This window comes from Fusarium flagelliforme, assembly GCF_020744385.1.
Source record: "Fusarium flagelliforme strain FIESC 12 MPI-CAGE-AA-0113 chromosome Unknown B0J16scaffold_2, whole genome shotgun sequence".
Lineage (NCBI taxonomy): Eukaryota > Fungi > Ascomycota > Sordariomycetes > Hypocreales > Nectriaceae > Fusarium > Fusarium flagelliforme.
In genome coordinates, this window is record NW_025763504.1 from 6893066 (window position 1) to 6919010 (window position 25945).

General features: G+C 47.7%; 5 protein-coding genes across 5 annotated transcripts; 3 read left to right on the forward strand and 2 right to left on the reverse strand.

The window, feature by feature from the left end:
• Nucleotides 1-639: 639 nt before the first annotated feature.
• On the reverse strand, nt 640-1915 carry B0J16DRAFT_336341 (uncharacterized protein). The gene is made up of 2 exons (XM_046127203.1): nt 1651-1915; nt 640-1559 (listed from the first exon to the last, which is right to left on the reverse strand). Exons 1-2 carry the CDS (start codon nt 1784-1786, stop codon nt 763-765), a joined length of 933 nt encoding a protein of 310 aa, XP_045987911.1. The 5' UTR covers nt 1787-1915; the 3' UTR covers nt 640-762.
• Nucleotides 1916-2282: 367 nt separating this feature from the next.
• On the forward strand, nt 2283-3226 carry B0J16DRAFT_396079 (uncharacterized protein; the record flags this gene model as incomplete). Its single annotated transcript, XM_046132234.1, has 3 exons — nt 2283-2388; nt 2441-3090; nt 3155-3226. The coding sequence occupies 3 exons, from the start codon at nt 2283-2285 to the stop codon at nt 3224-3226; spliced, it is 828 nt and encodes a 275-aa protein (XP_045987912.1).
• Nucleotides 3227-3664: 438 nt separating this feature from the next.
• On the reverse strand, nt 3665-6547 carry B0J16DRAFT_412526 (putative fungal-specific transcription factor). The gene is made up of 8 exons (XM_046133317.1): nt 6261-6547; nt 6177-6200; nt 5968-6083; nt 5420-5874; nt 5061-5353; nt 4573-5010; nt 4270-4520; nt 3665-4211 (listed from the first exon to the last, which is right to left on the reverse strand). Exons 1-8 carry the CDS (start codon nt 6345-6347, stop codon nt 3725-3727), a joined length of 2151 nt encoding a protein of 716 aa, XP_045987913.1. The 5' UTR covers nt 6348-6547; the 3' UTR covers nt 3665-3724.
• Nucleotides 6548-7080: 533 nt separating this feature from the next.
• On the forward strand, nt 7081-11220 carry B0J16DRAFT_361647 (P-loop containing nucleoside triphosphate hydrolase protein; the record flags this gene model as incomplete). Its single annotated transcript, XM_046129763.1, has 5 exons — nt 7081-8024; nt 8073-8352; nt 8406-9306; nt 9365-10374; nt 10427-11220. 5 exons carry the CDS (start codon nt 7081-7083, stop codon nt 11123-11125), a joined length of 3834 nt encoding a protein of 1277 aa, XP_045987914.1. The 3' UTR covers nt 11126-11220.
• Nucleotides 11221-11772: 552 nt separating this feature from the next.
• On the forward strand, nt 11773-13463 carry B0J16DRAFT_87564 (glycoside hydrolase superfamily). The gene is made up of 4 exons (XM_046134618.1): nt 11773-12028; nt 12079-12536; nt 12590-12859; nt 12925-13463. Exons 1-4 carry the CDS (start codon nt 11962-11964, stop codon nt 13360-13362), a joined length of 1233 nt encoding a protein of 410 aa, XP_045987915.1. The 5' UTR covers nt 11773-11961; the 3' UTR covers nt 13363-13463.
• Nucleotides 13464-25945: the final 12482 nt, after the last annotated feature.

Genomic DNA, 25945 nt, shown 5'->3' on the forward strand with positions numbered 1-25945 from the left:
TTCACGATCCTAGGCAGGAATCCATTCCTGAGTATCTTTGTAATCGTGGGTGTAATGCGGTGTCGGGTTATGAGCATGCAGTGGCTGGAAGCTTGGATCTCGTAGCCTTTCCAGGCAAGACGCCAGGTATGACTGTGATAGAGCCGTTATATGGTAAGCTGTCGCGACAACGGACCTAAGTACTGCGGGGCTAGACGTCGAAGACAGTGACTCTGGGCCCAAAGTCTTGATTGTTGATTCATCCAAAATCAGGCAGGGAATCATAGCCTTCATAAATCGGGTCCGAAATTCTTCTAGATCCTCAAAGGGAAGTACGCCAGACCGTACAAGTATCACAGCTCGAATAAGCTCTTTGACCTTTAATGGTATAGTCGATTGTGGTCCTGATAATATGCTTTCGGCGATGAGAACAGATTTCGAGCCATGTTCAAAGAGACGCCATGCCTGTGAAGACGCCTGCAGTAGATTCCAGAGTGAGTCAAGATTCGGAAGGCTAGTAATTACACTAAGTAGAATCTCGGGTGGCAGGCTGTCCAGCGAGACTGTGTGAGGGTGCTTGTCATTGGGCATATTGGCCAAGGTTAAAGATGCGGGGAATTGTTTAGAGAAGTGGATTGTGGAGGTTGAGTGCAGGAATGCGCGACTTTTTACAGCGTTCTATACATCCATGCCTGCGTTGGGTCTATCAGTTATTTACATGTAGATCCCCCCTCGATTCAACTCCCACGTGATACAAGTCTCCAAGAAATCTAAAAGATATTTCTATACATTGACTACCAATCTTTCTTCGCCCCGCAATAGCCTCCAACGATCCGCCGAATTGACTATTTCCGGACAGCCTTTTAACAAAAAGCCCCATCGTCGCACAAACCCTTCGCTCACTTCCCATGAAGTTGCAAGCCATGGATGTCCCCAAACCAGAAAGCCGCATCGTTCTATGTCATTGAACCCCTCGTAAACTCTCAGCCCCAAGTCAAGAAGAAGCTCATGGCTGTCGTATCTATCAGCCATAAGTATCAGGTTGTCACGTAACTTTGGGAAAGGTAGTGCATTAACCCAGAAAGGAGGAGTTCTCGACCGCTGCAGGGACGTCGTTTGGAGATCCGATGGGATGTCTTTCGCTGCTATAATATCAATTTCAGACACGCCAAACGAAGTACGACATCCTGGCGACAGGTGATGTAGTAGTGAGAGCAGGGACATATTGTGCAACAAGGCACGAACAACGTTGTACTGGACCAGTGTGATGAGACAGTGATCCGCGGAGAGTGGGAATACGATCGGCCGAGGTGGCTGAATCGCGCAAGCGAATGTCGAGTACTGCAACAGTGGCGGTATGAGTCTGTGAGTCTCACCTTGAAATTGGACATTTACTTCTGGCCATTGAATTTCACATGCGAGGACTTTGGCCTCGGGGTTTTGAAATGGCTCTGTGATAGACGAGTCGTGTGTAACGTTTGTATGGCTGTACCAATTAACGCTGACAAGCATACCATAGCCTTCTTGGTAGAGAGATTCGCCACGTGTGCTCGAAGTTTGAGATATTTGTTTTCTAGCACCTAAAGATGTGTTAACTGAGGGTCTAGGAAATGAATAGAGGCGGGACGTCGACATCGTTTGTCCTAGATAAGGATACAGGCAAATACTTACGCCAGGCTCTCTGCCTCAAGCGGTTCTGTCTCTTCTTTCTCTCCACGGGATTTGTGACACCATGCCAATCGTCTTCGTTAGACGGCATATTGGAGGAATCAAGCTGACAGTACTGGGTAATCGGGGCACCAGACATGCCGAGCCACGCTAAGGAATTGGGAGAAGGCGTTGGGTTGTTCCGAAATCCTTCTGCTGGTCAACGCTGGGGAAAAATCGGACTTGGGTCGTCCCGATTCATTTGCTTCGATGCTGATGTGTGTAAGGTTTGAGTCGTGTATGGAACTTTTACCTCCAGCCGGTCAATGCTTACTTCAGTACAATCTGCTTTAGTAATCTGTAGAGGCTATCAGCTGCAAGTGCGTTACGCGCTAGTACCAACTCGGCCAAACGGTGTTAACTTGTTTAAGAATAGTGTGGTAATTGAGTGTAACCGTAAGTCTCTTGTATGCGTTGCATGGAAAATCTGCAAAGTGTCGACGGTTGGTCGGCGCATTATAAAACACTGGCTTTCTCGCTCGAATAAACCGATCTGTCTTCACTATTTGAATCTCGTTGCTGTATCGGGAGATCTGCTTTCAACTCTCTAGATCCGATATTCTCATTCACACATATCGACCACACTAATTGATACGATGATGCATCACGGAAAGCCAACTATAGCCTGCTTTGGTGCTACCGGAGGATGTGTGGCGACAGCCTTAGCAAGCGCTTTGGCCGAAGGTCTTTATTGTACAGCTTGTACGTCTTATGTATAACACTTATTACATGTACTTTGCTAACAGACTACAAGTCATTAGGAACCCGGACAAGCTGCGCAATATTCTGATTACTCAGAAAGGTGTTCCATCGGGTATTGTTGACCGATATCTTACCGTCCATCGGGGCGACGTGAAGGATCCAACTGCCGTCGCACAAGCCCTCGTCAACCCAACCAACGCCAAGTTCGTTGTTGACTTTATACTCAGCGGCGTCGGCTCACGCCCTAGATTTGACTGGAGTATTACGAGACCTCTCCCGCTACAAGACACAACTATCTGTGAAGATGCCATCAAAGTGATCTACACTGCTCTCTCTAACCTTTCTGCTTCTGGTATCACTGGCACTACCAGCTCACAGAAACCTCTCCTCGTGGCTGTAAGCGCCGCAGGATGCGGGAGGAAGAGAGGGATACCTCTGCCTGTTTATCTGCCATACCATTACATTGTGGGAGGGCCACTGGCAGACAAGCAAAAGATGGAAGATCTGATCTTGGAAGATGGAGGTCGCCATGTCCGGGACTTTGTTCTCATGCGACCACTGATCTTAACAGATGCAAAGGCAAAGGGCGATGGGGAGCTTACAGTTGGCTGGGAATGGGGCATTGTCAGTGACAAAGACAGTGCTAAAGAACCAGGGCCTAAGATCGGATATTTCATAAGTAAAGAAGATCTTGGGAAGTGGGTATTTAACCACGTGATTACAGAAGGTGGGTGGGAAGGGAAGTGCATTTATTTAACCTATTAAGACCGATCATATGGGTCAGTACCACTTCCTCTGTGATGGGCCGTCTATTTATGCGTTCCAGGGCTGTTTGTAGTGCTCTGATCGATCATTGAACACGGCTTTTGTAGCTATATGGAGCTTCTATCTACACTTATTACTAGAAGCCTTCCACAGTTTGATAGACATCTAGCAGTAACCTTTGCTTGCCATGCCTAGAAAACCTTCTTACATCACGCTCACTATGTGAATACTGAAGTTCCAAGTCCTTACTCTTTGTCGTGGCTAGCTCTAATGGTAATATACAGACGTTCTGGATGGATAAATGCTCTCTGTGTGATGCAACGGTCTCATCACCAGGTTCATGGTATAGCAATCAGATTTAGCTCCTTTCGTAGTAAGGGGTTGCGAAATCAGCAGACATGGTCCCCATACAACTTTCGAATTTAGCCCGACACTGTTTGCGGCAATAAATTATCACAGCCCAAGAAGACCAAAGCTCGCCTTAGACCACTGAGTACAAAAATAGACTTATTGGTATCCTCATAGGCTCCAGCGGATCATCTCTTACAAACAATTCTCACATGTTCGGTATTTATATTAAATCTGTAATAAACTCATTGTTTCCCAGCCACTCCTCCAGCTCTGCGCTATTCGCTATCCACATCATCGGGTTCATCACTCGCAGATCACCATTCAACTGATCTGGACCAGTTCTTCTACCATCGCCGTCAACCCCCCCATTGCTGCTATCATGCTGAACAAAGAAAGGATCTTGTCTGCCAGGGATGGCACCACTGGTGGAGGAGAATCCCAGCGCGTCTAGATAGCCATCTATCTTTGAGCAGTCCTGAAACGCGTCCGCTGGCGATGTTGAACAGCGGAACTTCACGTAACCGACAGCAATTCTGCAGAGAACTTCGAATAGGCGTTGTATCTTAGCGGCGGGCTCAGAAACTGAAGACGCAGACTGGATGGAAGTAACAAAGGCTCGGAGGCGGTTCAGATCCGCTTCATCCTGAGTTTCGATAACATGACAGAATATGACAATGAAAGGAATAAAGGGAGCGAATAAAAGTGTCCTGAGTCTGTTAGCGCTCAGCCAGACCAAGAAGGATGAAGATAGGTTCCGTTGTTTACCAGTGTATGTAAGTCGCAAGATAGGGTGTTGCGCTCCTGTGCATGTGTGCTACGCATTCTTCATGTTTCTCCAAAGTGGCTCTTGCGGTGGCAACACAGTTGTAGCTGAATGTCGTGGTAGAGCCTGGTATAGGTGGCGCGGCTCGATGAACAAGTGTGAGGAGGGATAGGCGGAGAACCTTATCTGAAATGTGAAAGAAGTCTATCAAATCTTCACCAGACTCTTTCTTTGCTTCTTCGTGCCATTTCGTCTTGGCTGTATGTTAGTAAGTTGATCAATCATATGTCTTGACGTTAACCTACATTTGTTTCCCAAACCTTTGCATCCAGGCTCTGCAGATCGGATATTAAAGCCTCGACCCGAGATTGCTTTACCTCGTCGGGTTGCGCCATGGATTTAGGAGCATACAGCATCTCGTAAATATTGCCCTGACAACGCGCCGTCTCGATAGAAAGAACGAAGTAAGCTAGAACCGCCTCAGGAATAGAATCATTGGTCGTTGGCTGTGGTACTGTGATATCCCAGTCAGGTATTGTTGATGGTCTCCCTAGGCGCAGAGATAGACTCTTGTCAATGAAGTAGATGCTCCAAAACAGGAATTGCTTGTATTGGAAATCGTCGTGTTTGTCATTTTTCATCGATGCAAGCCTGTGATAGCTAAGAGTCTGGCAAAGTTCTGATGCTTTGGCTGACAAGGTCCACGAAAGCGAAGGTTTCGAGAGTTCTATAGCATATGAGGCCTGGAAAGTAGTCAGCACAGGCATACATAATGATTGGAAAGGCTACTTACACCAAAAAGAAGAGCAAGAATGGTGTCAGAGGTTGCAGGCAAATGCAATGGCAGGCTTGATAAAACAGTCTCAAGATTGTCGCGACACAGGTGAGCATGAGCGACGTATTCGTCGCGTTCCTGTCCGACGACGTGAAAACTGTAGTCCAAGAATAGCGAATAAAGGCCGGCATTTACAGTGGTGAAGTTAGCTTCCGAGTGATCGTCGTTGAAATAGATATCAAGACACATGTCTGTGAATCGTTGAAATGGAAGGAACTGGTAAATCCAGCCGATCCCTATGAGCTGTTTTGCTAAGGCGTCAACCACAGCGTTAGCTCAAGTAGTCAGAATCTGCGCAAGAATCGGTCAGGGCGCACCTTTCGCAAGACGGATTAAAGCAATGGCCTTTTTGAAGGGAGGCATATCACTATTTGGGAGATTGACCACCCGGGTGGGCCTGGCATGTGGGTACGCTAGCTCATTATCTGCAACAGCTTCCTTCGTGAGTATAGAAGACAGTTCATCAATGGTGTCGCATAACTCCGGACTTGAAACTTGCAGTGAGTCGGTGGCGGCCACCCTCTGTAAGAACTCGTTGGCAAAGGCAGAGTGAGCTGTTAAAGAAGAGTCTCCCTCGACCACCTGCCCATGGGCCCTTTTTGGTTGGGTCGAGTCGCTGGCTGGCGTCGATATAGAGGAGGGTGCCTGGTAAGAGGCTCGTGGATTGCTGTGTGACCGAGAGCTGTCGTTGAACGGCTCGCTCGCTCGGAGCTTTTCCAAAAGCCCGATTGCCCTTTCAAGCCTGCTGTCGATGAGGTCTATCTTTCTTTCGCTAGAGTCAGGGAGTTGATATGTCAGATAACGTGCAAGTAGAAAGATGGGATGCCATAAGAATACATGTGGACGGAGTCCAGGGTCCGCATACTATTGTGGGGTGAGGAGAATGCGCGTGCGCTTCTTTGGAGCTTGGACGGGAGTGTAGACACAAACAACTTTGGCGCTGATGCAGTGGGCGCAAGGCGACTCTCTGTCGCAACGAACCTAGACGTAGCTATGTAAGCTTAAGCTTCTAAACTCGATATACGAAATGAATTAAAGGATTTGGGACTTTCCGTATTCATGCATGGTACATACCTTGCGAGCGCGACAAGGATCGCACTATGATAGAGGTCAACGTGTGTATCGGGAGGCTGAAAAGTGAGAGATGAGAGTACTCACAGCTCGGCGATTTGAATCAGGAGCTACTGGCGACCATTCAGGACCACTGCCGAGTCCGCCGGCCTGGAGCTGACCGCTGTCATCCATGTTATGGTGGCACAGGTGTCGCAGCAGCTATCGCAAGATTGGGGTCCGCCCTTGTACTTGCTAAGGTATGCAAAGACGAGGGCGTCTAGGATCAGGAAGAGTGAATTCGGTCTCCGAAGAAAGGAGGGAAAGCGAAGTACAGGATAGTAACAGGGGGACAGCACTTCGAGCAGCGCTGTGAGGCACGGATTCTTTGTTCGGCGTAAATCGTGAACAGAAAGGGAGGCGTCAATAGCTGTGACGCAGACCACAGCCAGTGGCGATTGCAGTAAGGAGTTGTCCAATAGAGACTTTTATTATAGTGGAGTTTGACTTGAAAACAGACTAGCCCAAGCTCAACGGCATGAGTCGTTCGCCGTCAGTGGGCCTGACTCCATGACTCACCCGGACCGTCGCTTGGTCGCTCGGTCACGGGCCCCGCGAGCTCCGGTCGCCGAGACCAAGAGTCTACCACGTCTAAAATGTACCTGGTGCACTAGGACCAAACTGTGGAGACCAGCCGGCCGGAGGGTGGGACTTGTGAGCCCCGGCTGCCGAGGGGATGCTTGAACTCCGGCACCGATTCCGTCAACATGGGAAAGGCTTTCTCATCACGGAAACCAATATTTGTTGTGCCGCTTTAAATGAATATAATTCGCTGCCCTCTCTTGGGATTCAGCCAAAGTCTTTCCTTACCAACAATCCTAAACTTGAAAGCCCACGCCAGGCTGCATTATCACCAACCGCTGACAATATGGCCTCCAACGAGAAGGAAGACGAGACGAACCAGAACGATGGGTCTCTTGCAACCACCTGCGCAACCGAGAAGGAGCCACAAACGTGGCCCTATGCCAGAATCTTCAAATTCGGTGGTGTGTTGGAGCATTCAATGCAAGCCGTCGCCATCTTTGCTGCCATTTGCTCCGGTGCAGGTATCGCCTTTCAGAATCTCATTTTCGGAAGGTTCATCACCGTCGTTATCGATTTTTCCTCCGAAAAGACATCACCTGCCGATCTCCGCGACGACGCCGCAACATTTGCTCTCTATTTTGTGTACCTTGGCATCGGCCGATTCCTTCTATCTTATGCCTACAACACGCTTCTGACCTACACCGCTTATCGTATAACTCGAAACATTCGACATTCATATCTCAGAGCCGCCCTTGGTCAAGAAGTCGCCTTCTTTGATTTCGGCACCGGTGGTTCTATTGCAGCCCAGGCTTCTTCCAATGGTCGCTTGATTCAAGGTGGCATCAGTGAGAAGCTGGGGCTGCTATTTCAAGGCATATCTACCTTTGTAACAGCATTTGCTATTGCATTTGTATTCCAATGGAAACTTACACTTATTTGCCTTTGTATAGCACCTGCAACTCTTATTGTTAATGGTGCCGCAGCTGGTATTATGGCAGGCCACGAAACCAACATCTTGGAAATTCAGTCCGAAGCTAACTCATTTGCCGAAAACATTCTATCATCCATCCGCACAATCCATGCGTTTGAGATGCGTGACAGATTGGTCAAAAAATACGACTCATATTTGACTAATGCCCACCACGTCGGTAACAAAATCTCGCCTCATTTTGGTACTCTGCTTTCGGCCGAGTATTGCATCGTTTACCTGGGCTACGGTCTAGCTTTCTGGCAGGGCATACGAATGTTTGCTAGGGGTGAGATAGACCAGCCCGGAGAGATTTTCACGTAAGTAGCTCTCGCATAAGTTGGCCGACTTACCTGCTGACAATCAAGTGTCCTCCTCTCCGTTATCATCGCAGCCACCAGCCTCACAATGCTTGCGCCATATTCTGTCGACTTTACTCGGGCATCCGTTGCTGCGGCGAAACTCTTCGATCTCATCGACCGCCAGTCCGACATTGATTCATTCAATACTAGCGGTAAAATGCCATCCGAGATAACAGGCGAAATCACGATTGATAATGTTACCTTTGCCTATCCAACCCGGCCCGGTGTCACAGTCCTTGATAACTATTCCGTCAACTTTCCTGCTGGAAAGACTACTGCCCTAGTTGTGAGTTCAGACTTTCACCGACATGGAAGCATGCCTAACTGTGTTTTGTACAGGGTCAATCTGGGTCCGGAAAAAGCACTATCATCGGTCTTCTCGAGCGCTGGTACAATCCACAGTCCGGCACGATCAAGCTAGATGGCTACGAAATCGATCAGCTGAATTTGAACTGGCTCCGAACCAATATCCGTTTAGTGCAACAAGACCCCGTCCTATTTCAAGGAACTGTCTTTGATAATATTCAATCTGGTCTAACTGGTACTGCTTGGGAAGATGAACCAGTAGAAGATCAGATGCACCGTGTTGAGGAAGCTGCTAAGCTAGCATTTGCCCATGAGTTCATCTCCCAGCTCTCCGATGGATATTATACACAAATTGGTGAGCGTGGAGGGCTTCTCTCTGGTGGCCAGCGACAACGCATTGCTATTGCACGCAGTATTATTTCCCAGCCTAAGGTTCTTCTTCTTGACGAGGCTACAAGCGCCCTTGATCCAGAAGCTGAAGGCATCGTTCAAAAGGCGCTTGATAGGGCCTCCGAGGGCCGTACAACAATCGTTGTTGCTCACAAGCTTGCTACTATCCAGAAGTCCGACAACATCATCGTTATGATGAAAGGACGCATCGTTGAGCAAGGTACTCATCAATCCTTGATCATGCATGGCGGTACCTATTCTCGGCTCGTGCAGATTCAGAACCTCACAGACTCTAGCAATGAGTTTGCGGACGTGACGGACCAATTGGGATCCTTTGACCAGGCCCCGATGTCTATAGAACCCAGCAGAACCTTGTCTCGTCATGAAACCTTCCACCAGAATCATGTCCGTGGAAGCAAGGATTTGGGTTCATTTCATCAGCATGAGCAAGTGGGTATCATCTCTGTCATGATTCGTATTGTTGATCAGACGCCCGAGCTGAGATTGGCATTTATTGTCATCTTGATGGCCTGCATCGTGGCAGGTAAGTGGTCTTTTGTCTCTAGCTCTGTCAACCTCCTTCGGCCACTAACATCTTGCAGGCGCGACCTTTCCCGGCCTGGCCATTCTGATTGCCAACATCGTGGAGGCCTTCTCTCTCACAGGGTCTGAGATGGAGCGCCAAGGCAACTTTTATGCTAAGATGTTCATTGTCTTTGCCTGCGGCTGTTTCGTTGCATATTTCGCTGTGGGATACGCCACAAACCTTGTTGCTCACACTTTGAGTCACAAGTTCCGGAAAGCCATCCTTCAGAACATTCTCCGGCAGGATTTGCAATTCTTTGACTGGGAGGAGAACACCACCGGAGCGCTGATCAGTCAGATAGACTCAAACCCACAGGCTGTCCTTGAACTTATGGGCTACAACGTTGGTCTCATCCTTGTCGCCGTTTTCAACATTACTGCCTGCAGCGTCTTAGCTATCGTGTATAGCTGGAGACTTGGCTTGGTAGTTACCTGCAGTGGCCTCCCTCCTTTAGTTATTGCCGGTTATCTCAAAATCCGGTTCGATGCTAAACTGGATCGCGAGACGTCTAGGCTCCTGTCACTCAGCGCTTCTATCGCATCCGAAGCGATAACTTCTATCCGTACTGTCTCGTCTCTTGCTATCGAGAAGTCAGTGTTGTCTCGATACTCTCATGAGCTCGATTCTGCATTGGCTAACTCTAAGCGACCTGTGTTCACTATGATGATCTGTTTCGCCTTTACACAGTCTATCGAATACTGGTTTATGGCTCTAGGGTTCTGGTACGGCTGCTACCTTCTGTCATTCGACCAGATCAGTACGTACGCTTTTTTCGTCGCCTTTCTAGGCGTTTTCTTCTCTGGGCAGTCAGCTGCACAACTCTTTCAGTATTCGACCAGCGTCACCAAAGGTATCAACGCAGCAAACTATATCTTTTGGCTTCAGGACCTTCAGCCATTAGTCCAAGAAACGGATGAGAACCGTGGGAACGGTCCTGAATCTGGCGCTACGGTTAATGTCCGTGGTGTGCGGTTTTCTTATCCTCTTCGACCTGAAATACCCATTCTCAGAGGCATCAACGTTAATGTAAGTGTTGTCTTATACTACTCTCTTCTCACCGTTAATAACATCTGCCTAGATCAAGAAGGGTCAGTTCGTAGCTTTTGTCGGAGCGTCTGGTTGCGGCAAATCTACAATGATCGCTTTGCTTGAACGGTTCTACGATCCCACAACCGGCTCTATCGACATCGACGCGTCCAGTTTGACTTCTCTGAATCCTCGACGGTATCGTCGCATTGTGGGACTCGTTCAACAGGAGCCAGCATTGCTTCAGGGCTCTATCCGCGAGAACATCGCGCTGGGGATCGATGAGGCTTCTGACGATACCATTTCCTCGGGTGCCGCAGGAACGGTCAGCGACAAGCAGATCGAGTTGGCACTGCGAGCTGCCAATGGATGGGACTTTGTGTCGTCTCTGCCCGAGGGTTTGTCTACTCCTGCTGGCTCTAGTGGTACGCAGTTATCTGGTGGCCAGCGACAGCGCATTGCTATTGCCCGCGCACTTATTCGTAATCCGAAGGTGTTACTTCTTGATGAGGCGACAAGCGCGCTTGATACAGAATGCGAGAAAATTGTTCAGGGCGCGTTATCCAAGGCTGCTAAGGATAGTGAGAGAATCACGATTGCTGTTGCTCACCGCCTTAGCACAATCAAGGACGCGGATGTAATTTGTGTCTTCTATGCCGGGAAGATCAAGGAAGTTGGAACGCATCAAGAGCTTATTGCGCTAGGCGGTATGTATCGCAAGATGTGTAAGGCGCAGGCTTTAGATCAGTAAATCTGATTCATGTTATCTAGTTTTCAATTCTTAAGTAAATGGTCATTGTGCCGTTAGTTTTAACTTATAGTTAGAATATATATAGTTCTCGCGAGAACGTCGATACGTGAACCTACATCAGAGATTCCATGTTTGTCTCACATGAGCTTCAAGGCCATTATGATATATTTCATACGTCTTACATTGTCGCAGATTATGATCTCCTCAAGCTTCTTGAGTACCTTGTCAACTACCTTAATGCAGCTCGATAACAATGTAGATATGCGCGCTTCCGATTGCGCTGTGAAAGTCTTGGCAGCTGCTATTCTCTTTTTAATCTGTTGAGGTTGTTCAACCTTGATCACTACCCTATAGCTATCGGATCATTAATCCCACTAAGGACACAAATAAATAAACAGGATTACGAGTGGAGACGTGTAGAATTAAATTCTTCAGCCGCACTTCTGATCCTAGTCTGAATCAACCAACAGTATTTCTAACCGAGAAATATGTGGATACAGAGTGGTACACATGTAACCCGGGATGAAGGTTCTTTTGTTTCATGACGTGGAGTCCCTAACGGTCCGCCAGTCTGAGGAGTATATAGAGTCTGGGGTGTTGCCTTCTTGCAGCAGGATACAGGGATTTTAACGAGATCGACAGCTATCGCGGAATTAATATGCGGAAGACTCCCGTTACCATCATACCACGCCATGGGCTCTATAAAATAACATGAAGGTTTCGCTTTCTCTTGTTTGTTTGCAAGCAGCTGGAGCTTTAATCAATTCAGAATCTTTCATCCAAACTCTGCCGAGCAGCTTCCATTCGGCCTTCAAGAGACCGTCGTTATCCCGACGATGCGTTTCAATTCGTTGCTCTATTTATTCCTTGGTGCAGCAAGTGCCTGGACCCCACAATCCAGAGGTGAACATCTAAATATCTCTCTTAAAAGGTACCATACTGATGAAAACCAGCGGCTGCGAAGGCCAAGGGAGAAAAGCTCACCGAGCGATGGCTATTGGACGACAAAAAGATCCGTGGCGTCAATCTCGGCTCGCAGTTCATCATTGAACGATGGATGGCCGAAGATTCATGGAAAACCATGGGCTGCAGTGCTTACAACGATGAATGGGCATGCGTCAAGGGTATAGGCCAAGCCAAAGCCAACGCCGCCTTTAAAAAGCACTGGGAGACCTGGATCACAGAGGACGATATAAAGGAGATTGCCAGTCTTGGGCTCAATGCCGTTCGAATTCCTGTCGGATACTGGATGTACGAAGACATTATCCAAGAAGGTGAATACTGGCCCCGTGGTGGTATCTGGCATCTTGATCGAATCGTAGGCTTGTGCAAGAAATACGGCATTTACGTGCTTATCGGTCTTCACTCTGGCCCCGGGATTAGTTCTCCAAACGAGCAATTCACAGGTCATGTATGTATTCCCTATTCGGTCTTACCTGACTTTGCTTACTGACGATTCCCGAGTCCGTGCCAAACCCTGGTTTCTATACTCCAGAGAACTACGAGCGAGCTTATCGATTCCTCGAGTGGATGACGAAACGCATTCATACTAACGGCAACTACACCACTGTTGGGATGCTCGAGGTTTTGAACGAGCCTGTGCATGTAGCAAAGTGGAAGGCCGAGGCAGCAGATATGATCAAGAATTATTATCCAAATGCTTTCAAGCGCATCCAAGCTATGGAGGGCTACCTAAAAGTTGCTAGCGCTGACCGTTTACACATTCAATTCATGGTAAGTGCCCTGCACGTCTCGAAGAACCACGGAAATCGTGTGATGCTAACTTGGACGTTTCACAGGGCAAGTCCTGGGGATCAGGAGACCCAAGGACGTATCTCCCAGATGATCAGCACGTATTCTTCGATGCGCACCGATACCTGAGCTTCGATAATAGGATTGCCGGTAACAAGAAAGCCTACATTCAAACTGCTTGCAAAGATGACATGGGAAGACATGTCTTTGTTGGTGAATGGTCTCTTTCAGTGAACAGTACCTTGAAGAATACAGACGAGTTCAAGGTTGATGGACAAGAAACATGGTATAAAGCCTATTGGGCTGCACAGGCAGAGTCCTTTGAGAAGTCTGATGGGTGGTTCTTTTGGTCTTGGAAGTGTGACGGTAAATTGGGAAAACAAGACTGGCGATGGTGCTACCAGTCTGCCGTTGCTGCGGGGGCTATTCCTAAAGATGCTGGCAGCGCAGCGAGTTTGAGCCCTTGCGATAGATATACTCGATGAATACCTATCTCATGGAGATACTTCCAAGATGTGAGATAAAATCCATGAGCTCAGTATTACTCTATAGCCAATAGAGTCAGACTGTATACAAATCATTCCAGAAAATGATGTCATTAAGAAGATCTTCAGGCAGATCGAGCGCCGCAAAGCTCGTCGAGGGGTTCGGACAGTAACATGCACCTGGCAGATGGCTCTATGGTTTTCTCTTCCGCGCAGGACAACTCGGAGTTCTTCTGGCCATTTTAAGGCGCTGGATCCTCCTTTGAAATTACAGCTGATTTTGAGTTTGAACCCATGAAGGCTCCGGAATATATTACTCCGTTCACTATTGAGGTTCCGTGGATCAGGCAGGCTGTATACTACAAACGTACTACACAACAACTGTGTAATAGCTAGTGCAGCGGCGTCTTGCGTGGATGAAAGATTTCTATATGCATCAGCGCTAGTGCTGCAAATCAACGTATCCGTGATGCTCCGTCGCGGATCGGTGATATTCGGAAGCCTACAATTTTTCTTCTGGCTTTTGACCCTCCACCAAATATTTCGCCGTTGGTCTTGTTCAGCTTGAACGAGGCGAGGAGTGAAGCTTGTCAGGCTAGCCCTACAAGCGTGATGGGAAGCGTTATGCGCACAGCTATAAGCACTAGCTGAAAGTGGCGTTTACGTTGAAGATATCAGCCTCATCCCATAACTTCAGCTAAGTTTCTAGTTTACCGTTAAGTCGGACTCCGAAAATCCGGTACCGTAGCCTCTGCGGCGCTAACCTTTTAAGATTCAATAGTCTTTAGTGATGCTTGAATAATTAAGGCGATTAGCTCGTGGTCTGGACAGTTAGTAGAAATTTAGTGTCAGAATGGAAGTGTGGGGGAGACGCGGTAATCATATCGGGACTAGCGGATGCACTCACTGCCCATAACGGCATGACGCTTCGTCCAATCTGGCAATGTTAGATGGAAATCTATAAACTCTGTACTCGAACCTATTATACGAGGGGACCTTTATTGACGATGGTGGCATAGCAAGTCGATCACCTTCAGAACAGCATATGTGCTTCAATAGAGTGACACCATCCAACCTCTTGAGTTCAGCTGCGAAGAGGGTTATCAGGTCCTCGCCATCTAAGCACTCGCAGCTTGGTCCAGACCTGGCCCGCATGTATCTCTGGTCTACAGATTTTGCTCGGTCCGAGGACTTTATCAAACAGTTGTTACATGGCTCCGGATAGTGGCTAAAGCACGAATCTGTGCTCAATATGGATGGGTGGGTATCATGCGGCTGACTTCGTATTACTGCACAACAATACAATATGTCGGTATATCCCGATGGTCTGGACCATTGTTACGGCTATGGAAGGCGGGTTGGACGAGTCCGTAATAATTGACCAGTCTGCTGGATTTCAGTCCCTCTCCCTTGCGTAACAAAAAACAATATCTCGCCAACCCTAACGCCTTGCTTGATGCAGTATCTGTCGATCAAGCACGTGTTGATTCAGGTTGACCTGCCTTATCTCGCCTGGGAAGCACTGCTTCAAAAGTGCCGAGTACAAATAGCGGCATATTCTGACGTTCGTACCTGTTTCGAGGAATGCGGCTATTGGATTTAGAACGGTTGTATTTAGTCCCACCGTTTGCTCTGCTTACCAACGTTGGGGTACAAGCTTAAACGTAAGCTTCTGCTGTGCTGCAAGAGATGGATGCCCTTCTTTCCAACCTGGGGCTGGGCAGTAGTGTCTTCTGTGTCTAGTCGCCGATATCTAGTTCAGCTTTGGCGCCACCACGGCCAAGCTATCGATACATATGACTTCACAAAGAAAGTCAATTAGATCAACATCACATCAACTATCGACTCGCTAGAGCTTCTCCCCACTTATCAGTCCTGAACGATGTTAAAGGAGATAAAGACGACAGGCTACCAGCCGGGCCGAGGGTGGAAAGGTGTCGCAGATGGAATGGATGACGCTTCGTCTAACGTTGATTGGTAACTCTAACCAGCTGCAGTAATGGACCATTCATGCAAGGAGCACGCGAGCACTCAAGTGCCCGTATAAAGAACAACCCGAAAAAGCCGAGCCAACATAAGGCAAAGTTAGATCTAATGCAGGTTCCCCACCAGTACAAGATCTGTAAACACAAATAAACAAGAGCGGGGTAGGTTCGAGACTTCGTCTATCAACCATGCCACACATGTTGTGCATGAACCCTTCTTTTGGCCGCTCAGTCGTCTAAACCCGCCCCCCTACCCTCTTCTCTAGATCGCGATGCGTTTGTTTCAACATGATTGAAACGGTCTCCCTCCATATTGGGATTGCAGGCTAGCAGAAACTGCAATGTGTATGCAGATCGATGGCCCAGTCAGTTCAATCATCACACGATCAGCACTAATCCCACATATCACCTACTAGCACCCTCGAAGAACTTAGTTCACAGCTATCAATACACCGTCTTCACCATCAGTTCAATGATCGATTTTAAGAAGACAGAACATCGCTATATTCAATTGATCTCATCTTCGTCTGTGTCCCCATGGGACTTCATGATCATCTGGTGATAATCAGAGCCCTGTTGAAGCGGGAAGAGCTCTTCTCCATAACTCTGCATCAATATTTACGCGACATGTCGGATCTTGACGGTTTCTTTTTTGAACGAATTTTGCATGACGTCCAAGGTTCGTGATATTCAGAGGGTCATTGACCGGGCGCCAAAACAGCTTTGGTTATTCTGGGTCTGAGTTGTGTTTTGTAGAAACCACTTGAGGAAGCCAGAAGGGATTACTTATGGGAGCCATTTGGGGATTACATCTCTATGCTGCCTGATAGACTTGTTGGTGGTGCCTGGAGCCCATACGACTTGATAGCTAACCGTTAAAAAACTTAAAGAGAGCCCATCCTTTCAAGTGCCTCTTGGGATTTCCCTTTTTTGATTTTTCAACGAGGTTGGGAAGTGGCTACTTTCTTCCATTCAGTGCAGCTTTTTCAGCAGATATATCAGACACTGACTTGAACATCTCCAACAAGTCAAAAGGGAGGGTCACAGACATCAAGTAGGGAGTAAATGGACGACAAACAATTCTCAGAGCCAAAAGGCCTCCAATAGCCGCGATGATGCCCCAAGGGGGATCTTGAACTGACAATTCGTCCTGGGGCTCCTCAGAATCAAGCACTGAGAATTTTTCCATGTCATCTTTGTCTTCGCACTCATTAAAGCTGCTATCGGATCTAGAAGGATCCTGGCTGACCTTTACATAGGATGCAGAAAGTGTTGGCTAAAGCCGCGCTTGTCTTGGGTCTCAATGCCTGGCGCGAAAGACAAATGATGAAGACATCTGAAAGAAGCAACGATAGCAGAAAGAAAACGAAAGGGACAGGGGAGATACTCTTGACGTTGATGGATAGATGCATAAACTTTGTGGCGATTAAGGAAATACAGACGATAAAGAAACAGAGCTGTGTAAAGGTTGCAGACATTTTCAACAATGTGGTAAGAAAATAAGCTTAGACAAGAAAGATGCTCCGATGGAAGTATGGGTAAGTAGTGCATTGATCGTTTGGTATTGTCAACCACCCTAGAGTGGAGCCTATGGATAACACAGCAGTATATAAAGCACAGCAATTGATAACACAATAATGGGTAAAGTAGACAATATATTTTCTATGCACAGCAGAGAAGGAAAGGCTACTCCTTGGCAAATTTCGGGATGAGAAGAAGGTAAACGGCAGGGGATCAGCTATGGCTGCGCCAAGGAGCAAATGCAAATAACACCTGCTGCACGATGGGTCTTCAGGGTCATCTAGAACCCCAAAAGGATAAGCTATCAGAAAGTGGCGGTTGTGTGGCGTGATGCCTGGGTCTAGTCTTTCCCCAATTTACCGTAGTACTTCCGATTAACCGGGACGTGACGTCATCCATTAACCCTATCTCCGCTTATGCAAGAGGGCCGATCATGATCGAGGCTCGCTGTTGTCCTATTTCGGAATAGATCTAATTGTTCCGATTTACGATCTTCGTACCTGAACGACCCAAATAGGATTCAGGTCTCCATGTTATTGTACAGACCCCCATGCAACTAGTGGCCGGAGAAATCCGAGGGAGACTTGGTCCGGTACCACGTCTACGCATTAGACAAGTCTCGATCTATGCGTCTGCTGCATCTTGCCAATGCAGTGATGATAATGCAGTCTCATAATACGTCGGAGTGCAGTAGCGCCACCAGATCTTGGGCTATCTGGCGTTTAACCTTCTTAGAACGTCTTGTAGGCACTACCTGTGACTCCGAAAACGATGGGTCCACTCCGTTTAGACCATCTCCGGTAATTCCACAATGGATAATTGGGCGGCCGTTAAACTGAATCTCCGAATCTCAACGGTCAACGGCGTTTTAGTAAACTAGTGACTGTTATTTTGCCACTGATTGCTCGCGTGCTATCCTCGATATTCCTTTCTGGTATCGTCGATTCGTAGAATATCGTCGTAATGGGCTTGAAGGCTTTCAATAACCCAAAAGCCGCGGCTGTCATGGTTACACACTTCAGCTAGACAAACAGTGACACAGAGATTTTCTTCCGAGATAATGGGAGTGTCGTCAAGCTCCGAGGTCGAGACGGGAGTCGAAAACAATGTGTTGCCATGTCTCATCAGATCAACACGTCCTCTGACGGATGGTCTGTCCGCCGCCAGGTCTCGGTCCAGACCAACCCATTTGTTTAGATCTCGAGAACATAAGGTTTTCTCAGGTATTTGGTGCTCTACATGCGAACTTCCTCGTATGTCCTGTACACATCACAAGCAACCTCCGTGCCAGATTTCCGTCCCAAACATAAGAACTTTAAGCCACGTTTAAATGGGATGTATAGCGTAATTAGGAAACCGTTATGAGCATAAATAATTTGTTATCTCTCTATTTAAGTAAGATCTAATATGAATCCAGAACACAATTAGAGGTCCAGATAAAGTAAACATATCACTAGAAGCTGTTTGTTTGAGTTTTAAGGTATGGTGTTTAGTATAGGGTTATAGGTGACAAGCAGAACTGTCAGACTAGACTCTGGATCCCGAAATGCAAGGGGTATGCCATCAAAGCGTTAAGGGAGTACTATCAGTAAATGTCTTTCTCTAATGCCTTATCACCCTAAGCGGCTTTTATCAGTTTGTATAGGTTGAATCACCAGGCAGTTAGTCACAGTACATATTTGTTTCGCAATGGTAGCATCATGTGGCTGGTTCTAGATGCTCTAACCTTTTTTTTTTTGTGTGTTCCAGATGCTCAGCAAAAGGGATGCATGAACTGGAAAAGGCGAAATGGATATGGCGTTAGGGTTGCGAGTGTCTTGTCTGAGAAGGTGGAGGGTATCTAAGACTAGCCTTTAGTCAGGGATGGGGCTGTCAGTACTTTATGTGAGGAGAAGGATAATTCCGCAAGGATTGAATGCCAGCACACTATATAACCTAATTTGTCCACCATAGCATGGTGGTGGAACGAAGGCATAGTATCCAAGGTAATAGCCCTTTTCTTGTTTTTTCGTACAATTAGCAATCGGTGAGTGGTGAAACCCTTGATCTCTTCCGTGACCACTATAGGTTCCCCCTCCAACGGTCGCGCTGCTTAGCGATCATGCTTTTCAAACATTTCCTCCTCCAGGTGCTTGTTACCTTGAATGCAGTAACTGCGCTCCCCGTACTTGAAACCGTGGACAATAGTCTTGGGGCCAGGGATGATAAGGGTGCCGAGCATGCAGAACCAGTGTACAAGCGTCCTGCCACAAAGGAGGAAGAACCACAATACAAGCCTCCTTCCAGAAACCAGCGAGAACCAGTAAACGAGCGACCTGCCACAAGACAGCAAGAGCAAGCATACAGGCCTCCTCCCACAAGACAGCAAGAGCAAGCATACGAGCGACCTGCCACAAGACAGCAAGAGCAAGCATACAGGCCTCCTCCCACAAGACAGCAAGAGCAAGCATACGAGCGACCTGCCACAAGACAGCAAGAGCCAGCATACAAGCCTCCTGCCACAAGACAGCAAGAGCAAGCATACGAGCGACCTGCCACAAGACAGCAAGAGCAAGCATACAGGCCTCCTCCCACAAGACAGCAAGAGCAAGCATACGAGCGACCTGCCACAAGACAGCAAGAGCCAGCATACAAGCCTCCTGCCACAAGACAGCGAGAACCAGTATATGAGCGTCCTACCACGAGACGGCAAGAGCCAGAATATAAACCTCGTACCACAAGACGGCAAGAGCCAGAATATCAACCTCCTACCACAAGAAGGGTAGAGTCACAATACAAGCCCCCTACTACAAGGCGGACGGAACCAGCATACCAACCTCCTACTACAAGAAGGGTAGAGTCACAATACAAGCCTCCTACTACAAGGCGGACGGAACCAGCATACCAACCTCCTACTACAAGAAGGGTAGAGTCACAATACAAGCCTCCTACTACAAGGCGGACGGAACCAGCATACCAACCTCCTACCACAAGAAGGGTAGAGTCACAATACAAGCCTCCTACTACAAGATGGACAGAAACAGCATATAAGCCTACAACAGCATATAAGCCACCTACTACAAGACAACCAGAGTCACAATACAAACCTCCTACTACAAGCCGTCCAGGAACAACCTATAAACCTACAACAACGTATAAGCCTCCTACAACAAGCCGTCCAGGAACAACATTAAAACCTACAACGACATACAAGCCTCCTACCACAAGCCGTCCAGGAACAACATTAAAACCTACAACGACATACAAGCCTCCTACCACAAGCCGTCCAGGAACAACATATAAACCTACAACAACATACAAGCCTCCTACCACAAGCCGTCCAGGAACAACATTAAAACCTACAACGACATACAAGCCTCCTACCACAAGCCGTCCAGGAACAACATATAAACCTACAACGACATACAAGCCTCCTACCACAAGCCGTCCAGGAACAACCTATAAACCTACAACAACGTATAAGCCTCCTACGACAAGCCGTCCAGGAACAACATTAAAACCTACAACGACATACAAGCCTCCTACCACAAGCCGTCCAGGAACAACATATAAACCTACAACTACATCTAAGCCGATAACAACAAGCCGTCCAGGAACAACATATAAACCTCCTACCACCAGTCGCCGTGCAACTACATCCAAACCAACAAGTACGACAAAGGCGACAACTACAACGCAAGTAACACTAAGCACAAAGACTACAACCACTGCACAGTCGACAACTATTAGCCAGCCCAGTAGTACTACGGAGACCACTAGTCAATCTGGAACGGTTACTCAGTCTACTAGCACTGTATCTACGGGGATAAGCACTCAATCTACTACAGCTAGCACTAAGTCTACCAGCACTCAGTTAACTAGTACTGAGTCTACTGAGAGTAAGAGCACAACCGCTACTCAATCCACCGGGACAAGCACTCAGTCCACAAGCACTCAGTCCACAAGCACTGAGTCTACAACAGCAACTCAGTCAACTAGCTCTCAGTCTACAAGCACTGAGTCTACAACAGCAACTCAGTCAACTAGCTCTCAGTCTACAAGCACTCAATCTACTGAGACAAGCACTCAGTCCACAATCATTCAGCCCACAAGCACTCAGTCTACAACTAGCACCCAGTCTACTGAAACGAAGAGTACAACAGCTAGCCAATCTACAGGGACAAGCACTCAGTACATGAGCACTCAATCTACAAGCACTGGCTCTACTAGCATTGAGTCTACTGGAACCGAGAGTACAACAGCTACTCAACCTACTAGCACCCAATCTAGTGCGACCAGCACTCGGTCCACAACAGCTACTCAATCGACTGAGACCAAGACTACAACAGCTACTCAGTCTACCGAGACAAGCACTCGGTCCACAACAGCTACTCAGTCTACCGAGACAAGCAGTCAATCCACAACTGCTACTCGATCGACTGAAACCAAGAGTACAACGGCTACCCAGTCTACCGAGACAAGCACTCGGTCTACTAGCACTCAATCTACTAGCTCTCAGTCTACTAGCTCTCAGTCTACTAGCACTCAGCCTACTAGCACTCAATCTACCGAGACAAGCACTCAGTCCACAACAGCTACTCAGTCTACCGAGACAAGCACTCGGTCTACTAGCACTCAATCTACCGAGACAAGCACTCGGTCTACTAGCTCTCAGTCTACCGAGACAAGCACTCGGTCCACAACAGCTACTCAGTCTACCGAGACAAGCAGTCAATCCACAACTGCTACTCAATCGACTGAAACCAAGAGTACAACGGCTACCCAGTCTACCGAGACAAGCACTCGGTCTACTAGCTCTCAGTCTACTAGCTCTCAGTCTACTAGCACTCAGACTACTAGCACTCAATCTACCGAGACAAGCACTCAGTCCACAACAGCTACTCAGTCTACCAAGACAAGCAGTCAATCCACAACTGCTACTCGATCGACTGAAACCAAGAGTACAACGGCTACCCAGTCTACCGAGACAAGCACTCGGTCTACTAGCACTCAATCTACTAGCTCTCAGTCTACTAGCTCTCAGTCTACTAGCACTCAGCCTACTAGCACTCAATCTACCGAGACAAGCACTCAGTCCACAACAGCTACTCAGTCAACCGAGACAAGCACTCGGTCTACTAGCACTCAATCTACTAGCTCTCAGTCTACTAGCTCTCAGTCTACTAGCACTCAGCCTACTAGCACTCAATCTACCGAGACAAGCACTCAGTCCACAACAGCTACTCAGTCTACCGAGACAAGCACTCGGTCTACTAGCACTCAATCTACCGAGACAAGCACTCGGTCCACAACAGCTACTCAGTCAACTAGCACTCAATCTACCGAGACAAGCACTCGGTCCACAACATCTACTCAGTCTACCGAGACAAGCACTCGGTCTACTAGCACTCAATCTACCGAGACAAGCACTCGGTCCACAACAGCTACTCAATCTACCGAGACAAGCACTCGGTCCACAACAGCTACTCAGTCTACCGAGACGAGCACTCGGTCCACAACAGCTACTCAGTCTACCGAGACAAGCACTCGGTCTACTAGCACTCAATCTACCGAGACAAGCACTCGGTCTACTAGCTCTCAATCTACCGAGACAAGCACTCGGTCCACAACAGCTACTCAGTCAACTAGCACTCAATCTACTGAGACAAGCACTCAGTCTACAAGCACTAAGTCTACTGAAACCAAGAGCACATCAATTACTCAGTCAACTGGGACAACCACTCAGTCTTCCGTAACAAGCACTCAGTCAACTAGCACTCAATCTACTGAGACAACCACTCAGTCTACTAGCACTCAGTCTACAACCACTAAGCCTACTGAAACCAAGAGCACATCAACTACTCAATCTACAGGGACTAGTACTCAGTCCACAACAGCAACTCAGTCAACTAGCAGCCAGTCTACTGAAACCAAGAGCACATCAATTACTCAGTCAACTGGGACAAGCACTCAGTCTACAACAGCGACTCAGTCAACTAGCACCCAGTCTACTGAAACCAAGAGCACAACAGCTACTGAATCTACTAGCACTCAGTCCACAAGCAGTCAGTCTACAACCGCTAAGTCTACTGAAACCAAGAGCACAACAACTACTCAGTCTAGCGGGACTAGCACTCAATCTACTAGCACTCAATCTACTGAAAGCAAGAGTACAACAGCTACTGAGTCTACCGGAACAAGCACCCAATCTACAACCACTAAGTCTACTGAAACCAGGAACACATCAACTACCCAATCTACCGGGACAAGCACTCAATCTACTGAAACAAGCACTCAGTCCACCACAGCTACTCAGTCTACCGGTACAAGCACTCAGTCTACTAGCAGTCAATCTACTGGGACGAGCACTCAGTCTACAACAACCACGAAGTCCACTGACACAAAAACTACAACAGCTACTCTATCTACTAGCACTCAGTCTACTGAAAGCAAGAGCACAACAGCTACTGAATCTACTGGAACAAGCACTCAATCTACCGGAACAAGCACTCAATCTACATCAACTACTCAGTCTTCTAGCACTCAGTCTACTGAAAGTAAGACCACAACAGCTACTCTGTCAACCAGCACTCAGGGTACCAGCACTCAGTCTACTGAAAGTAAGACCACAACAGCTACTCTGTCTACCAGCACCCAGGGTACCAGCACTCAGTCTACCGGGACAAGCACACAGTCCACCGGGACAGTTACCCAATCTACTAGCACTCAGTCTACCGGGACTAGCACTCAGTCTACTGAAAGCAAGAGCACAACAGCTACTGAGTCTACTAGCACTCAGTCTACCGACACCAGAACTGCTACTACTTCTCAGTCTACTATCTCTCAGTCTACCAGTACTCGATCTACAGGAACAAGCAGTCAGTCGACAACCACTCAATCGACCGAAGCTGTCACGACAAGTACTAGTCTTTCTACAACAGCTACTGTGTCTACCGACACTAGGACTACCACGGCGACTGAATCCACTAGTACCCGGTCTACTGAAAGTAACAGCCAGTCCACGAGCACGCAATCTACTGGCAGTCAAACCACTGAGACTAGCACTAAGTCCACAACAGTCACTCAGTCTACAAGCACTCAGTCTACTGTGACTGCAACCACTACTGTCACCCAATCTACTGAAACTAGCAGTCAATCTACAACTACTGGTATAACAACAGCCACTCAGTCTACGACTAGTACTGAGTCCACTGGGACTAGAACTACTACTGCCACTCAATCTACAGATACGACGCTACGCACATTGACCCGGACCACAACTGACACTCAGTCCACTAGTATTCAGTCTACAGCTACTGAGACAACAACAGCCACCCAGACTACAACTAGTACTCAGTCTACAGGCACGGATTCTACTGATACCAGAACCACTAGTATCACTCAATCTATTGATACAACCCTACGCACATCAATCCGGACCACAACTGACACTTTGTCCACTAGCACTAAGTCTACCGACACTATAACTGCTACAACTACTCGATCCACTAGCACTCAGTCTACAAGTGTCAGTCAGTCTAGTGGAACTACAAGTGCTACTGCGTCTACTACTACTGAGTCCACTCAGTCCACTGGAACTACTCAGGCCACGCAGACCACGCAGACCACGCAGACCACGCAGACCACGCAGACCACGCAGACCACGCAGACCACGCAGACCACTCAGTCCACTGGAACCACTCAGACCACTCAGACCACTCAGACCACTCAGTCTACGCAGACCACTCAATCTACGCAGTCCACTCAATCTACGCAGTCCACTCAGTCTACGCAGTCCACTCAGTCCACCCAGTCCACGTCCACCCAGTCTACAAGTGTCAGTCAGTCTAGTGAAACTACAAGTGCTACTGCGTCTACTACCACTGAGTCCACCCAGTCCACCCAGTCCACGTCCACTCAGTCCACTGAAACCACTCAGTCCACTCAGTCCTCGACTGTCAGTCAACCTACTGGAAGTACAACTGCTACCGAGTCAACTGATACCAAGATCACGACGGCCACTGATTCAACCAGCATTCAGTCTACTGGGACAACAACAGTAACTAAGTCTACTAACAGTCAGTCAACGACCGTTAGTCAGTCTACAACAAGTACTGAGTCCACAACTACTACTGGTTCAACTGCATCTACAACAGATACCAAGTCCACAACTACTGCTGAGTCTACAAGCCAGGCTACAACTGCTACTCAGTCTATAACTGTTACCAAGTCTACAACAGTTACCGACTCTACGACTGCATCTACGACTGGTACTGATTCAACTGCATCTACAACAAATACCAAGTCCACGGCTACTACCGAGTCTACAAGCCAAGTTACAACAACTACTCAGTCGACTGTATCTACAACTGATATCCAGTCTACAACTGCCACTGACTCTACGACTGCATCTACAACAACTGCTAAGTCTACAAGTGGTACAGAGACTACAGCTACCACTGAATCTACTGGATCCACTAGCATTCTATCTACAACCGCTACTGAGTCTACAACTGCATCTGCAACCACTACCAAGTCTACTGTATCTACGACTGATACTCAGTCTACAACCACTACAGAGTCTACAACTGCATCTGCAACAACTACCAAGTCTACTGTATCTACGACTGATACTCAGTCTACATCTGCTACTGAATCAACTGGGTCCACCAGCATTCTATCTACAACAGCTACAACAGCTACAACAGCTACAACAGCTACAACAGCTACAACAGCTACAACAGCTACAACAGCTACTCAGCCTACAAGTGGCACAGAGACAACAACTACTACTAAGTCAACAAGTGCATCCACAACAGCTACTGAGTCTACAAGTGGATCTACAACTATTCAGTCTACAAGTGGATCTACAACAACTGTTCAGTCAACAAGTGCATCTACAACAAGTACTCAGTCTACAACAGCTAGTCAGTCAACAAGTGAATCCACAACAACTACTCAGTCAACAAGTGAATCCACAACAGCTAGTCAGTCAACAAGCGCATCTACAACAGCTAGTCAGTCAACAAGTGAATCCACAACAACTACTCAGTCAACAAGTGAATCCACAACAACTACTCAGTCAACAAGTGAATCCA

Coding starts and splice junctions, on each gene's coding strand:
- B0J16DRAFT_336341 (XM_046127203.1), bottom strand. CDS start 1,786: ATGTCTGGTGCCCCGATTACCCAGTACTGTCAGCTTGATTCCTCCAAT. Junction 1,560..1,650: donor CTTGAGGCAGAGAGCCTGGC/GTAAGTATTTGC, acceptor ACACATCTTTAG/GTGCTAGAAAACAAATATCT.
- B0J16DRAFT_87564 (XM_046134618.1), top strand. CDS start 11,962: ATGCGTTTCAATTCGTTGCTCTATTTATTCCTTGGTGCAGCAAGTGCC. Junction 12,029..12,078: donor CTGGACCCCACAATCCAGAG/GTGAACATCTAA, acceptor GATGAAAACCAG/CGGCTGCGAAGGCCAAGGGA. Junction 12,860..12,924: donor GTTTACACATTCAATTCATG/GTAAGTGCCCTG, acceptor GACGTTTCACAG/GGCAAGTCCTGGGGATCAGG.
- B0J16DRAFT_412526 (XM_046133317.1), bottom strand. CDS start 6,347: ATGGATGACAGCGGTCAGCTCCAGGCCGGCGGACTCGGCAGTGGTCCT. Junction 6,201..6,260: donor CTGATTCAAATCGCCGAGCT/GTGAGTACTCTC, acceptor CCTCTATCATAG/TGCGATCCTTGTCGCGCTCG. Junction 4,212..4,269: donor CTTGCGACTTACATACACTG/GTAAACAACGGA, acceptor TAACAGACTCAG/GACACTTTTATTCGCTCCCT.